The 16998-nt window shown below is 40.3% G+C and overlaps 1 protein-coding gene across 11 annotated transcripts in view; it reads right to left on the reverse strand.

Moving 5' to 3' along the window:
• IRF2 (interferon regulatory factor 2) overlaps positions 1–16998 on the reverse strand; it is a 158987-nt gene that overhangs the window by 19752 nt on the left and 122237 nt on the right. For 10 of the 11 annotated variants that reach the window (XM_033943262.1, XM_033943298.1, XM_033943310.1 and 7 more), the window contains one exon: positions 14872–14989. The exons of the other annotated variant lie outside the window; for it this stretch is intronic. In XM_033943262.1, the coding sequence (XP_033799153.1) occupies positions 14872–14989 (118 nt within the window). The remainder of the gene's footprint in view (positions 1–14871; positions 14990–16998) is intronic. 11 annotated transcript variants of the gene reach the window in all.

The raw sequence follows: 16998 nt of genomic DNA on the forward strand, positions 1-16998 counted from the left end.
AAAACACAGATTCAGAGATAAATTTGTCAAATAATACTGTCTTAATTTCTTTTCTAAAAGAGCCATAGGACAGCATGGCTCTGCTGATATAATTACCCAACCAGAACAGTTGTTTGCTTGCTTGAAAAGCAAGCATCCTGTCTAAATAAGACTTAAGTTTGCAGCCTAAAATCTTCGGGTAAGCAAATAGGTTACAATTTCTGGTTATCCTCACGGGGTTATATAGCACGAAATGAGATAGCATGTATGTAGGTGCCATTCCCCAAACTGACTTAAAACAGAGGCATGAAAATTTGAACATTACTCCTGCCTCCACTGGTAACCAGTGCAATGATCGGTAGTAAGGACCAGTCACAATTGATATCGTCTCTTAACTCAGTCTAAATAAATAAAGGACTTATCTGGATCCGAGCAACTAATAATCTCAGCTCACGAGTGTTTGTCTCAGCTCGACAGGGTTCCGTTTCGTGAACTTCCTCAGGAGCGAAAACACTTGATTAATCCTCGTGCAAAGGCTTTCTTTGTAAAGAAAAACTCCGGATTCGATACGAGAGAATAAGTAATATTTTTCCTTCTTGGGGTTTTATCACCTGCACTATTAATTATAGAAGAGACCAATGATGTATGCGGCAAAACTCATTTAGGGTTATATTAAACCTGGTGCTGGTCACCTATGAGTTTTTTTCCAGGGCCAGGAAAGGCTATCAATACTATGGGCCCATACTGAAGTGTCTCATATTTATTTATTTATTCATATTGATTTTCATCTATTTGTTGTTTAATTCAGTAACTTTGATTAACATATGAGTGCCGGTGAATGCCCTTAGAGAGTTATATATAGGGTTCTGCCATTTTTTGGTTATTTATTATGTATCCTACCCATGAGTTTGTGTAGAAGGAGTTAAATTTTCTTCAGCTCCACCTCCTGCTCTGGGCTGCACTCCAGCTCCTCCTCAGTTCGTACCAGAGCACTATAAGTAGAGAAATAAATAAGAGGGGTATGGGGATTCTCCTCAACAGAGCCAATTCTATTCTGCTCTTTAAATAGTATTGAGAATCAAATCAACTTCAATATAAACAGTGTACAAATATGGTACAAATCAGGTGAGACAAAAGAAAAAAAAACAAAGTGGAACTAACAAACCACCTGCCTGAGTGCAACCAGCACTAACATTTATGGAGATCCCAGAGAATCTCCATAAGTGTTAGTGCTGTACAATTGTATGACTGTACAACTGAGATGTTATAATGCTTTTCAAATACTTCTGACAGGCAGAAATCAAAAATTCTGGATACATACCTGTCTGAGATAGAAAGCAGGCTAAATGGAAATCTGACAGGATGGGCTGTCTCCTGTACCCTTCTATCAGAAAGAAGATTATCAAGATAAGATCCTAATCTTAGCGCTATAGAAATAATTAATAGTAATCAGTAGTGGTGCAAAGGGTACAGGAGTCTTGACAAGTGGGATGTACCATAGCAGTCCCTAGAGTCTAGGGCAGGATAGATGAGCTTGTCAGCACCATGGACCCAAAAGCAGTGTCCATATGTACTACCATGTCAACTCTGTAAAATCTCATAAAAATAAGAAGGGTGGACCATATAGCCCCCTACAAATCTCTTAGGGACATTATCACCCAGGCCTTCACCCATGAAGCCACCACACTTCTACTGGAGTGAGCTTTCGAAGATATCGGTGGCTGTTTACTAGAGCTCCCCCCTGTCACCCACCCTGTTCAATATCTACCTGGCCTCCCTAGGTAACCTCCTACACAACCTCAAGCTCAAATTCTTCATATATGCAGATGATATCACAATAGCCATCCCTCTAACCAATTTCTCACAAGAACTACTTAACCACATCACAAATATTCTTAACCAGATCGAACTATGGATGCTCTCGTTCAGACTGAAACGCAATCCCGACAAAACAAAATTCTTCCTAGTCTCCCCCAATGACAAAATCAAAAACAATTCTATTCAGTTGAAAGGAATTACTTTCCCTCTTGAACCCACCCTAAAAATTCTGGGAGTCACTCTGGACAAAAAGTTATCCTTAGAAAACCACACTGACCACTTGGTCAAGAAAAGCTTCTCCGTACTATGGAAACTACGCACAATAAAAAAATACTTTGACTACACCGCTTTCCGCCTACTGGTACAATCGTCTATCCCCAGCATTCTTGACTACTGCAACATCATTTACCTAAACGCCACGAAGAAAACCACCAGGAGATTAAAAATAATCCAAAACACCGCCGTGCGTCTCATCTTCGGCCTAAAGAAATGGGAACATGTCACCCCCTTCTACCACCAACTACACTGGCTGCCATTCGATTCAAGAGTCCTGTTTAAATTTGCATGCTTCTGCTACAAATCGGTTAATGGTTCTACACCAAGCTAGATCAACCCGCACTTTAACCTCTATCACATAAACAAGAAATCCCGTAGAACTCAACTGTTCGCCTTCCCCTCGCTAAAACTCTGTCACTATAAAAGATTCATAGACAAAACCTTCGCCTACCAAGCAGCCAAGCTCAACACATGGCTGGCCCAAATGATACTCGAGGCCCCCTCCTACTTTGACTTCAGAAAATCTCTCAAAACTTACCTATTCATCAAACAAGACCCCTAGCTGCCCCACCCGCTCTCATTTCTCCTCCCCCCCTTCTTCCCCCCCCCAGCTCTCTCCCCCCTTTATAGCTTCTCTCTTCCCTTTCTTCAACAACCTCCCTCCATCCTCTGTCAATTTCGGTTTTTACTTGTTACTTAATTGTTTGTTTGTAAATCTGCTTGAAAAACGTAGATCCTATTCTAATTGATGTAAACCGATGTAAATTGATGTAATTAACTTGTTACTTAATTGTTTATTTGTTTGTAAATCTGCTTGAAAACGTAGATCCTATTCTAATTGATGTAAACCGCCTAGAACTCGCCGGGTATGGCGGTATATAAAAATAAAATTATTATTATTATTATTATTACAGAGGCAATCGCCATGCGACTCCATCTGGAGATAAGACACCTTTGAGGCTGTCTTTTCCTGCTTTCCAGTGTTTGTTAAAACAAAAAGATGATCACCACAATGACCAACCGTATGGTTTCCAAGCAGAATTGGGGCACTTTTAGTGCTTTATTTTCTGACTTTCAGAATAATCTCCAAGATTGGTCTCCAATCATCTGAGTCTCTTTTAGGCATGGCAAAGTATATAGAGTATCTGCTCAAGCCTGATTCTTCTGTTGGTACGGGCTCTACAGCCTGGATAGCTACTAGCCTTCTCACTGTTGCTCGCTCTTTGACAGTTTTCTCTAGCTGACCAACCGGGGAGACCACAAATAAGCCCCTCAGAGGACAAAAGAATTCAAGTTTGTATCCTTCTTGAAAAATGCCTAATACCCAGAGGTCCAAGCACATCTGTGCCCAAGTCTCCCAGTAAGTCATCAACATTTCACTTATCAGTGGAGGTGCGGCTACAGACCTGGCATCATTGGGCCTTTTTGGAGGTTGCTGCTAGATGGGAACCAGTGGGCTGAGCCCGCCTGGAACTGCCATATCTCTGCCGTGAGCTGTAATACGATCTCTGAGCAGAGGAACCCGCCGAGGGCTGACAAAATCTTAGAGAATCTTGAAAATTACCAGCCAGGCATGTGCAACACAGGAAGCTGCTGCTGCCGCTGCCTTCAGACCCAAAGCCAAGGCCTCAAGCTGCCTTTTAAATACTAAATCCACCCTGCAATCCTGCACATACTTTAATACCACTCCCCTTCACTGGGGAACAAAGTCCTCTTGGTAACCTGCACTGCCAAGGAAACCACCTTAGGCTGGACAAACATCTGCTGAAAGTCATGGTCTTGGCAACCCGCAAGAGCCCCCTCCATCGCCTCCCAATGCTCAATCATCATTGTGGTAATATAAGGATGCGAGGGAAATAATGTGGTCTGATTCTTAAAACTGCTCATGACAAACATTGAGCTTCCGGGGTCTGTGGGGGTTCTAGCTCAAGTTCCCGAAATGATTCTGTAATAATCTCCAGCAAATCCACCAGTTTAAAAGGCAGTGTACTATCAAGTCCTCCCCCTGATCCAGGGCTGCCACAGTCTCCTGTCTGGTGCCATCCACATGAGACCCTGAATCCTCCAACACTTAAGACTAATTTGGGGGGATCAAAGGAATCGACTCTAAGCCCCCTTCTTCACAGTCCTTTTCTGACTGGACCTCTGAATCATGCACTTGATACTGCAAAGGGGGAACTATGCTCTTTGAGTGTACAACCTCCTGCTCAGGCACTGGCATGCTCGCAGACAATGCTGACATTCTCCTAAAATTTAGATAGACATCAAACATCGGATTCAGAAAATCAGGGGTAAATCCCTGTCCAGGGTGCCCATAGGACCCCTGCAGGGATTGTCTTCGCTTCCTTGAGGGTCCAGAGCTGTTCAAGCAATAGCACTTTGCCATAGATGTCGAGTTGCTATTTCTAGGCTTGTCATCTGCGACTCCATGTCCCTGGAGGGATCAGAGGGACTAAGCCCATGTCTCCTGCCCCCTCTCACATGCTCCATGGCACATATGCTCCTCTTTTGGCCATCTAGTGCAAATCTGGCATGATTATAGGGGTAAAACAGCTTGAGGAGTCCATCTCTATCAATTTTGAACCAAATCAAGGTGTTTTTGAAGCAGATGGTGGCAGATTGAGTTGGACTGAAAAATCCAAGATGGCTGCCGCAGCAGCGTTCTGATGCCAAAAACGGCACAGGAAAGGAAAATTACAATTCAAAAAATTCAGGAAGAGGTTTTTAGAAGTGAGGGACTCTAAAGGAAGCCCCAGCAACCCTCAAAAATGTAATTTAAAACCAGCCCCAATATCTCCCATACACTGCAACAGCCTTTACTCACAGTTACTGCTGGTGCTGGGATTGCTTTTTCTGGGACTCCTGCTAAAGTACAGAGACTTCTGCCTCAGACAAGCATGTAAGTGAATCCAAAAGCTTGTATCTTTGGGCTGCCAGTCAAACCAATAAATGTGACTTGAGACCTCAAACCCCCTAGCTCCATGCACGTTGACGGGGGGAGAGAAACTAAGATGACACCCAGTAAAGTTCTCAGGACTGGCACAGGGCCACGCAGCCTGCGCACAAGCTTTGGATAGCCAAGAATGAGCTCTGCTACGAGAGGAATGGTCCCCAAGCCTGCAAAATGTTAGTGCAGGCTGGCTAAGCAGGTTCCCCTAAGGATTGCCCTGCTAGCTATAGCCTCAATCCAGAGAATATGTCTTCTCGCAGTCAGAGCTGTTCCAGGAGCACTGGGATCCTCTGCAGCACCAATAGCCTTACAATCCAGATAAAATACCCTAAAATAATAAAAATGATCTTAGCAGATCAGAAAACCACCTTCCAAATAATTTGTAAAAGAAATAACTGAGGAGGAGCTGGAGTGCAGCCCAGAGCAGGAGGTGGAGTCAAAGAAAATGTAACTCCTTCTACACAAACTTGCGGGAGGGAAAACATAACCCACTTGTCACCAGATGCACCAGATATTTAATTTATTAGTCTTAAAGATCACGTCAGAGCAACTGATGTCTGTCAGAAACTGTAGAACAAACTTAAAAGCCTAGTTCAAAAATATACTAAACATGCAAAATGCTTCACTTTGAAACAAAGTCAGACATCTAGTAATGCTTGCTACCTAATAGGAGATTTTTTAAATACATGTGTTTTCCTCCTCTACAGGGGTCTATTGCCTAAGCACTCCTTCACGATAACTGCCCTTTAAGTGGAGAGGAAGTGATACATTTTCTAAAGATCAAGAGTTAAACTAGAAAGTTTTGAAAATCTACCCATAAGTGAGGAGAATGCAGAAACAGCATTACACTTCTGACTTATATGTATGTCCCAGAAACACTCAATTTTTCACCAGCCTGGCCTCAGTAATTTTTAAAGCTGAACTTCCAGGCCAGGCAGAACTTTCCCTAATACCCCTCACCTAGACTGAGCATTGCTAGAAAAAGGATACTGGACTTGATGGACCTTAAGTCTAACCCAGTATAGCAATGCTTATGTTCTTATGGTCTGCTGGCTCTGAAGCCTGTACTGATGCCCTTGCTGCAGTTATTTCTTGAAAGTAGAGCAGGGGTGGCACAGCAGGTGGTGAGGCTTCTCTTCCAAAAAGCTAGCAACCCTAATTTGGCCCTAAATCCATTTGATTACATTTCTGAATGGCTGATGCAATGCGATTGTTTCCCTACTTGCAGCTGTGCTGCTGCCAGCAAGAGAAACTCTTTATAATAAATAAAGACTCTGGTGAATATGAAAGAATTAGGTGCTTTGTTCTATTTCCTGTTTCAACAGTTGTAATCAATAGCTACCCTACATGCCATTCAGATATGAAATGGCAAATAAATGAAAATACGCTAAGGAACAATAAAAAGAAACTCATTTTAACAGGCTTTCCTTCTTGCAGACTTTTGGCACGTTCCCCTGGATCTCTTTTCCCTTTTGAGACGGGGATCCTGGGGAACAGGTAGTACTGTACTTTCAAAGGGGAATCAAAAGACCATAAACTCGGGAGATATAATATTCAGGGGTCAATCATCAGTGCTACTGAACCGAGCAGGGGATGTTCCTGCCTAGATAAATAGCGCTGTTGCCTCAGATGCTGATATTTAGCAGCACTTAATGAACATTTGACAAGAACAGAAAACTGCTTGCTTGTTATTAGCATGGAGGATCCCTAGCAACAAAGGCGTGAAGAGGTCAACTGGAGTCTATTGTATTGTGGCAGGAAATAAATTGAGAACTTGAGGGCAATTTAGTCTACCCATCTGCTCTCGTATTTTGTTTCTCTATGTCTTTATGTTAGGTTTATGCCTCTGTAAATGCCAGAGAGAGAGAGAGAGAATGTACATGTCTTTCCTTCATTAGTCAATCTTTTGCCAGAGAGAATACCTCTTGGCACTGGAAATACAAAAGATAAGAGCCATTTCAATTCTACCCCGAGAAGGCTGTCCACCTTGTAAAAGGTATCACTTCCTCCCCTCTTAAAGGGCAGTTATCATGAAGGAATTATTAGGCAATAGTTCCCCGTAGAGGAGGAAAACACATTTATTTTTTAATCTCCTATTAGGTAGCAAGCATTACTAGATGTGAAGCACAATATAAACCTTAGTAACCAAGTAATTCATTAATACAATGAAAGAAAATACATCAGGCCTAGCTAAAGAATCACTCAAAGGAACACAATCCTCACAAAAGAAACACTGGCACTGGTGAAAGATGGAAGCAAAATACAAAACAAAAACTGCAGACCATGTACAAGATGCAGGCACTGTTTATTACAACATTAATGCAGAATGGTAAATATACAACCTTATTACCAACCAAGGGACCCAACACGGTCCGTGTTTCGGACAACACCTTCCTAATAGACATAAATAATGGGTAAAGGCTCCCTGATGAAGACCCGAAAGTGAAAAAAGACGCTGTGAGCTCCTGAGAGAGGAAAATCGTTAAGCAAAAGTTATAGCGATCCAGGATGAATATCGGCGTTTTGAAATTGTTATACTGTACCTGAGGAAGCTCTGCTGAATGTATGCGAGCGAAACGGAGATCTTCCGTCGGGCTGGCCGGGTTGAGGATACCTGAGCTAAGTGCTCTTTGGATTATTATAAAGGAAGCATACAGTACAACATAACCGTATTTATAAAGAAATAACTGTATCTATAAAGAAATAAGTATATTTATTATTAAAAACATATTAAGTAATTTAAATTATAAAAATAAAGTTTGAGGTGAAAAAATTCTCAGTTACTTTTTGGACCGATGATAGTTCGCAAACTTGGTCATACACCGGACATGTTCGAGTGGTGTTAGGACCGTGAACACTTGAGATCCATTAAGAAGTATATAAAGTATTTTGACCCATGAGGTCTTAATCTGATGACTCTACAACAGCCAAGTTGCTTGGAGAAGTGAGTGGATAAAACAGTAAAAGTAAATACATGACAGTACAATATATGAAACAATACTAATTGAGTGATGGTGTGATCAAATGAAAGTGTGGTAATAATACGTGTGAGCAAAATGTGTAAAGGAGAAAATCATAATGTGAAATGCTGTGATGTGATTATGACAAACAAATGAGAATGAAAAAAAGAAAGAAAAGAAAAGGAAGATTTGAGGATTTGGAAGAGTAAAAAATGAAAAAATAATGATAAAAGAAAAGTGACTAAAATGATAAAATACTATGATGGCCTTGTGATATTACAGTGACATATAAAAGTGATAAATGCAAAAAAACATTTATATACCTTATCCACCACGGTATGTATGTTATGTATCTATCACTTTTATATGTCACTGTAATATCACAAGGCCATCATAGTATTTTATCATTTTAGTCACAATCACTTTTCTTTTATCATTATTTTTTTCATTTTTAACTCTTCCATATCCTCAAACCTTACTTTTCTTTCTTTTTTTCATTCTCATTTGTTTGTCATAATCACATCACAGCATCACATTATGATTTTCTCCTTTACACATTTTGCTCACACGTATTATTACCACACTTTCATTTGATCACACCATCACTCAATTAGTATTGTTTCATATATTGTACTGTCATGTATTCACTTTTACTGTATCATTATTTATGTCTATTAGGACCCCTGAGGAAGGTGTTGTCCAAAACACGGACCGTGTTGGGTCCCTTGGTTGGTAATAAGGTTGTATATTTACCATTCTGCATTAATGTTGTAATAAACAGTGCCTGCATCTTGTACATGGTCTGCAGTTTTAGTTTTGTATTTTGCTTGCGGCTTTTTTTTACTGCAGTCTTCATTGGATTTTTTTTCTGCGACTGGTGAAAGATGGATCATCAGAAAAAAAAAAGGACAGATGATTGAATGAAACCAACAAATCAAAGTGCAATACATGCAAACAAGAAAAAACTGGAGAAAAGCTTCTATACATAATCAAGTTTAATATTTCTAGACAAATGATTGTATGTACTCTGTTATAGAAAACAGTACTAGAAGGATAATCAAGTCAATCAAGAATGTTTCATTTGCATATTACAAAACAGAAAAAATGCAAGAGAAATACATAGAGTAAATAAAGTAAGGATGTATTTACTGGAAACTGGAGGGGGGATCAGTGCAAATCCTTGAACAATGTTGACTGTTTTTATTTTATTTATTTATTTAAAAACTTAATATACCGCCTGGAGTCACAGCGGTTTCCATATAAATATACATAATGCAAAAAAACAATACAAATCACACTTCAAAATAATATCAAAACACATGAAAATAAGATCTACAAATTCTTCAGTAACGTATTTGATAAAATGTTACAAAAGTACCCAAACGTTTGGAGAGACAGATCAAAAGTATGCGTCTACAAACAGCTTAGTTTTCAACATCTTCTTAAAGCTGTAGTGATCTGCACATAATCTTAGTTGCCCAGTAAGCTTGTTCCAATAAGACATTCCAGCAATGGAAAACATTTGAAGTTGAGTTGCCACATATCTTACATTATCAACTGTCAGTGCTACCACTTTCATTTTCCCCTGAGAATGCAATGCCTTTGGAGGTTTATAAATCTTCCAGAGAAATTGAAACCAAAATGGTAGTTTGATATACTATTTGATGTAAAACCAAAAAAAACACTGTGGAGTGACGATGTTCCTAAGATGGTCTTTATTGAACATATCAAAGTTCCAAAGATACAATTAAGCAATCCACATGAAAATAAAATGATCCATATAAAAACCTAAAGGACCTAGTCCGCTGAAAGCGTAGGACCCAACACAGTCTGCGTTTCAACAAGATAATCTTCTTCAGGGGTCCCTGAAAGTCCTATGGTGGTAGATACGTGGAAAAATGATTGAAGACACCATACTGGTCTCTGTGCACATGAACAGCTCTGCATCTTTTTCTTATTTTTTTCGCTTAAAGTTCATCTTTTTGGTAGCTCCAGCACCTTGAGACCCCTTTGCGGTGGTTCCCTGTCGGAGGAAAGAACTTAGTCCTGCAGAGCTGGACTGCTACTTCACTGAGAAACTTCGGTGGATCTGTGGAGCCAGTCTGCTGTGTGCCTCCCTTCCTGGACTCGGGGTCCATGCCACTGGAAGCTCACTTGCCCAATGACCTTGTCAGGGGTTTAAGCACAGGCTGTATGCGTCCTGAATAAAACTCTTCCGGGTTTCAGGGCGCAGGCTGTTTCCCGCCCCAAGTCACATGGAGAGGATCCGTGGAGGCGGGAAAATCTGTGGCAGTCCAAAGATATTCAAGACTAGTCATTTTGAAGTGTTTCTGAGGCAGAAAATCATTTTCCTCCATTCAGCTGCAGTGAAAAGAACCCACGTGCCTATCCCAGTACAGTATATACTCAAATATACAGTAAGCTGAGATGGGGGTCTTGGCTTATATTTGGGTCAGCAACCATCTGGACCTGTTGTAGGCCAGTGCCCTCCTGGACCTGTTGCAGGCCTCCATCAGACCTGCCATAAAACCTGGTGGTTCAGCAGCGGGCCAGGTCAGGAGGGACCCTCTCCCACCTCCTGTCCTAGCCAACTGTGACAATGTTTAACTCTCTCCTTATCCCTAGCATACCTTTTAGTTCCCTGGTGGTCCAGCACTTGAATATTAATTAACATCTCCCACACACACACATACACACACAGTTTATATTCGAGTCAACCTTTTTTCTTCTATTTTGGGGGTAAAACGATTACCTCGGTTTATATTCAGGTCGGCTTAAAATTTGGACTGCACCTATCATCCTTTTCACTCAGTGCGGTGCTTTAAGCTTTGACAGAAGCTTGTGAATTTGTGTTGATTTGGACTCCCATAACCTCCAAGTCACTTGAGAAAGTAAAAGACAAAACAAAGCTGGGAAAGCTATAACGATGGAACAGCATGCTCCTTCAAGCCCTTCTATTAGCTCGACTTGGACAGCAGAAATCACTGCAGAAGTTACAGCTGCAGTAGAAGCATTCTTGGACATGAAATTGCAAGAATTATATGACCGGGCTGAAGAAACCTATGTAAAAATCAATAGTCAACTCAGAATTGGATGCAAGCCTACAGAAAACTTCAGATCTTAAGGACCAGTGCATCTCAATGGTGCAGTCACAAGACATGCTGCAAAAGAAAATCCAGCAACTGGAACAAACGATATACAACCAACAGAATCAATCTCCACTAAATAATTTAAGTTTAGTGGGGCTCCCAGAAGTGATTCAGGACAAAGACCTCTCTGGATTATTTAAACTCAGAGAACATCTTGAACATGTTTGTGTGGAATGGGCCCATAGATTGGGAACTCGCTGGGATGATGTGGAGAAATCTTGGGTTGTAATTTGTAAAACACTGAATTTTAAACATAAACAACGAATTATGCAATCTATTCGATCTGGACAATCATTAACATATCAGAACAAGACAGTTATGTTTCCAGGATTACACTGTACGCATCTGTCGCAGGTGCAGGGATGCGCCTAGGGAAACCTAAGCTCGCTCAAGGCTGGGCATGGGTGTGGTTTCACCCGGAAGTGCCCTTAGGTGAACTTAAGCAGCCGCAATAGGTGCCTGAAATGTAGGCCAGCAAAATGCTGACCTACATTTCAAATAGACATGGCTGCTAAACTGATCACAATGAAATCTCCCTGCTGCAATTTGCTGAGTGGCTACAGCAGTGAACCCACCCCCCGTTAAGTGAGTAGGCATCCCTCCTGCCATTTTCGCTGTTGGGGTGGTGGGGGTGATCATGGTGCCCTAACAGCTGTGATTGGAGGCTGCTTCCACTGTCACTACTTTTAGGGCTCTGTACACATGTCAATCTCTCACTGAGCGATTGATCAGTTGAACACAAAAGCTACAGTGTACTTACAGTATACTTGAATATAAACTGAGGTAACCTTCCCCCCCCAAAAAAAAGGGGGGGGGAAGGTTGACTCAATTATAAACCGAGGTTAGAAACTTGGGATATCACTGTAAGTCAATCTACAAAGACTAGACAATTTTGTCATAAGTTTTAATACATTATTTAACTTTACAATGTCTCATTTTAACCTCTTTGCTTCCCTGACATAAACCTTAAAAATAGAATAAAGTTTTTGTATGTAACACCACACAAAAGACAAACATAAAAATGAATAAGTCACAAATCATAAAGATAAAATCAAGCAATATGGCACTTAACGTATAGCATAGCCAAAACATAAATTTAAAATATTACAGAATATAATGCAATAAATATAAGAATAACGACAATACTAGCAGATAACTACTGAAGACATGCATTATGCGTGTGTAACCATGTTACACTATAGAGATAAAAACAGCATTTAAGAGAAAACGCAAATCAAAGACAAGAAGCTGGAGCAATAGACCATAGCATAAAATTCAGCAATGCTATTACTGTGTAGGCAGCAGACATAACACGGACACATGCACAAAAATGTTTTCCCAGACTACCAGTTATCCCTTCTTTCTGCTGAAAAACATTTTGTGTTAACTAAAAATTTAACTGCTGAAGATTATATCCTAAACTTTTGAATAGCCATAGGGCTCATCTTTCGAAGCACATCAAGCAATATTGTAGTGGAACATGGGTTATACTCTGAAAAGAAAAAAAACTTATCAAATCCTCTGTGGAAGTTATGATTTGTGTTGCTGGTTAACTCCAACAGCTGTCTTATGTACAAAAGTGTTTACCAGCTGTGCCGAGGCCTAATATGAGCATATACAAGTTTTAATGGTGTGTGTTGAGAATAACAGTTCAGATTATGCAAATCCTTCCTTTTTTAAATGAATCCTTTAACTTGCTAAAGAAAACCTGTAGCAATGGGCTTGCTTTCAACTCCTGCCCGATGAGCCACACATTTGTCCCTCCCCCCGGCCAACAGGCACAGTTCTTTTCTGGTCTGAAGTTGAGGCCAATGCTGTATGTTGAACCGAAGCCAGGTCTTGAGCGTCTGCGCATGCTCAAGGCCTCTGCTGGCTCTTTTCCTTTCTGAGACTCTTGGAGAGGATGGGAACCAGCAGGCCTTAATCATGCGCAAATGTGCAAGGTCCCGCTCCAGCTCAACACACAGCATTGGCCTCAGTTTCAGAAATTCAGACTGGAAAAGAGCAGTGCTGGTTGGCCAGGGGGGAGGGGCAGATGTGCCGGTCATCAGGTGGGGAGGTTGTAGCACTCAAGTGGCTGTTGGGCAGGGGTGAAAACAAGTGCAGGTTAGTCAGTAGGGAGGTGGTAGGCCTGAAGTGCCGGTTGGGCGGGGCCAGGAACATAAATGCTGGTTAGCGGGGGGAGGGGGATGAAATATTCAGAGAGAGGGAGGGACAGAGGGAGGAAGCAAGAAAGATTAAGGCTCGCATATAAACCGAGACCCCCCATTTTTGGGCCATAAAAAATAAATAAATTAAAAAAATAAACACATACGAGAGTCTCAACACTAACTACAATTGGTGTTGGCGAAACGTTGGGATTTTTCTGCTGGATGCAGGATTTTCTGAGGTTTTGAAAGATACTGAAAACTCAGCCATTTGCATCAGCTTTTATTAACTTTGCATGAAGGAGTCTGATCTACTACTGAAAAACAAGTGAGCTAAATAAAAAACCCTTCCCCTTCCTTTTTATTTATTAATGTAGATTTTAAGTATTGTTCTATACTGTATAGTTATAGTTTACTATTTACAATCTGCTTTTATCCAAGTCCGAGGACAGAAAACAAACATAATAAAATATACAAACATAAACAGTGCCTAAACAAATGCTCCAGTTTAACAGGATACACGAGTCCAACATAACTTCCAGAAAACCAAAGAGACCAACAGATCTAATTAAAGACTTCATGCAACAAATACCAACAGAGCTGTTTCTTAAAATAAGACAAGTTTGTTTGCATCTTCAACTCCAGGGGCAGCTTATTCTACTCATAGGGTCAACCACTGAAAACACGCCATATCTGCTCTTATTCAGTGTCCATCGATGAACATTGGCAACTACCAAGTCCCCTGCTGTTGCTGATCACAGTGCACACATCGGCAAGTAGCATTGCAATTAGATTTTAAATAATCCGAACAGTCAGATAAAGCCCACAATGAACCAAAACCAACAGCTTAAAATGAATACAAAAAACAACAGGTAACCAGTTCAAGTGTATATAATAAAAAGATACAAGCTCAGTTTTCACTAAGCCATACAACCAACGGATAGCCAAATTTTTTGACAACATGCAATAACTGAAGGCTAGAGGAGAACAAACCTTATTATATGATGTATATGACATATTGTGAATGTATAATTGAGTACAGGGAGATGTCTTTTTGACATTCCCATATACAGGATCGATCGACAGTCTTATATCCTGAGGCAGCAAGAATTGTGAAATGCTGGCCACTGTTGGTGTGCTGATCCTGTTTAAGATAAGTACTTTTTGACTTTACCTTGTTGTAAATATTTGCACCACACAGAGGAGGTTTTTTATGCCAATGAGGTTTGCTACCCTCTAACCTTTAGCCAGGCACTGGATGGCAAAGGATGGGATCTGAGGCTTTTTCCTCATTAGTTCTTTAATAGCCTGGGCTTTTTTTAAAAGTATGCATACACATACTGTATTTATATTAGTTGTTCACCGATTTGAATGGAGTGGACATATAAATTGCTTTTCTAGCATGATTCAGTATCCAGCACGTTGTAGTGGAAGAGTTTTGTATTGATTACATTATTTATTTCTACTGTATTTCTGTTATCTGGCTATAAATCTAATAAATGAAATACCTGTGCACAACAGTCATTTTTCTACAATTTCAAAACATACATAATGTTCTCATGTGCGGAAATTTGCAAGATGACATGACTTACCCACTATGTTCACAGTGCTATAAATATCTCCATTTAGAGTTGGGCAGGGGACACCACAGTTAGAAGTAAACAAATTTAGTCCATTAGTCCTCTGTAAAGAAGAGTCTGCTGGTTCTCGCTGTAGTAAGAACAGAACTCATGTGAGATGATCCACTGGCCTCTATCTTGGTGAAATTATTATATACCCATTTGTATTGTTACAGCATGCCACAGCCATCCTCTCTCTCTGCTCCCCTGTGCATAGACACCAAGCTGTAAAAGACTTATGAGATCATTATGCCACAAGCATAATGGTTTGTAAGGTCCTAAGCAGGGTGAGGTTGCCAGCACAACCTCCAGCCATCTCAAGGCAATGGATGGTTAAGAAGCTTGCCAAGGTCACAAGGAATCACCATAGGAACCTGGTTCCCAGCTCACTGCTCTAATCATTAGGTTACTCCTCAACCCACAGTCATCTTATTGGCAGTTTTCTGGAATGGCCTGAACAAATCTAGATCCTTTGCAGTAACTCTTGACATCAGCCTTCATTTTACAAGCCTTATTTGAGTTTAATACTTGCATAAACCAGCCTAATGTTCAGTGTGGTGAACTGAGATCTTCGGGAACTAGGTTCAACTTCCAATGCAGTTCCTTGTGGTCCTGGGCAAGTCACAACCCTCCGGCTTTCTAAACGTCTATATTTCAGCCCCCCTAACTGTATCCCCCACCCTTGCATCCTGTTAAACTGTCTTGTCTATTTAGACTGCAAGTTCTTTTGAGCAGGGACTGTCTCATTTGTGACTTTGTACAGTGCTGGGTACATCTGGCAGCGCTCTAGTATTCTATACATTTTATAATGGATGTTTATACTGCATCCACCCGGCGCAAAAACTTTCATTTTCCAGAATTATAGAACAGGCTCTACATTGGCAGATTGTGTTCTAAAATACAGTTGACATGCAGCAATTCCTTCTACAACCTATCTAAAACAACATTGACTGTGAAATACAATCACTTTAAGGTAAGGAGTACACTTTATAAATCACAAATCTGCCCAAGCTGTTTAATGCAGTGTAGACACCTGAATTAGTCCTAAAACAAATCTGGGAATGGCCCATTCAATTATTACAAGTGCCGCATGCTATGCTGTATAAGATGTAGCACAGTATTTCTCAACGCAGTCCTGATGTACCCCATATGTAGTCTGGTTTTCAGGATATCCAAAATGAATAAACATGAGAGAGATTTGCATGCACTGCCTCCACTGGATGCAAATCTATATCATGTAGATTTACATTAGCTACCCTGAAAGCCAAACTAGTTAGGTTGTACCCTAAAGTTGGTTGAGAAATATTGGTTTAGAACAAGAGACACTGTTTTCAATGATATTTCAAACCAAAGTTCCCTACATTCAACGTCCTACGGTGCTCTTTACAGCCTCAGAAATTATTAGCAATGTTATAAACTAACTAGTTGCTTTTGGTTACCTTCTGCCTTTTGAGGACAGACACACCCCCTCATCTAATAAATAATTTTTTAAACATTTTTGAAAGTTGTCAAAGCAAATTAATTTACAAGCTAGTTTTGTTAGGCACAGAAAATTCCCAGAGGCAATTTTTTGAAAAGTAATGAACTTACATCTTGGATGAAATCCAACCGGTGGCAATGAGCCTCATTTTTAACTTGGTCAAAATTTAACAAGCAAATAATTTTTAAAATTTCACACTTACAAAATTTGGTTGTGGTCTTGAAGCCCAGATGACGTCCTGTCACTGGCAAAGTTCACACAATATCTTAAACCAGTGTTTCTTAAACCTGTCCTAATGAATATGCATGAGGCAGATTTGCACGCCTCTCACCTCTATTATATGCAAATTATTATAATATTATTTATTTAGAAGGATGGCAAATTCTTTTTTTTTTTTTTTTTTAAATAAATTGTGTATTATTCAGAACACAGCAGTTACGCTTTAACTTGAAGAAATCTGAGCATGTGACCCCATTTTAGTGGAAACGGCACTGGCTCCCAGTGGAGGGCAGAGTTCTGTTTAAAACTTGATTGTTTCTTTTTTATAGCTTTACACAGCTTGATGCCCAAATATCTGATCATTTTCTATTTACTTCCTGAGGGTGTCCTACACATATAAT

This window comes from Geotrypetes seraphini, chromosome 1 (assembly GCF_902459505.1).
Source record: "Geotrypetes seraphini chromosome 1, aGeoSer1.1, whole genome shotgun sequence".
NCBI classification, from domain to species: Eukaryota; Metazoa; Chordata; class Amphibia; order Gymnophiona; family Dermophiidae; genus Geotrypetes; species Geotrypetes seraphini.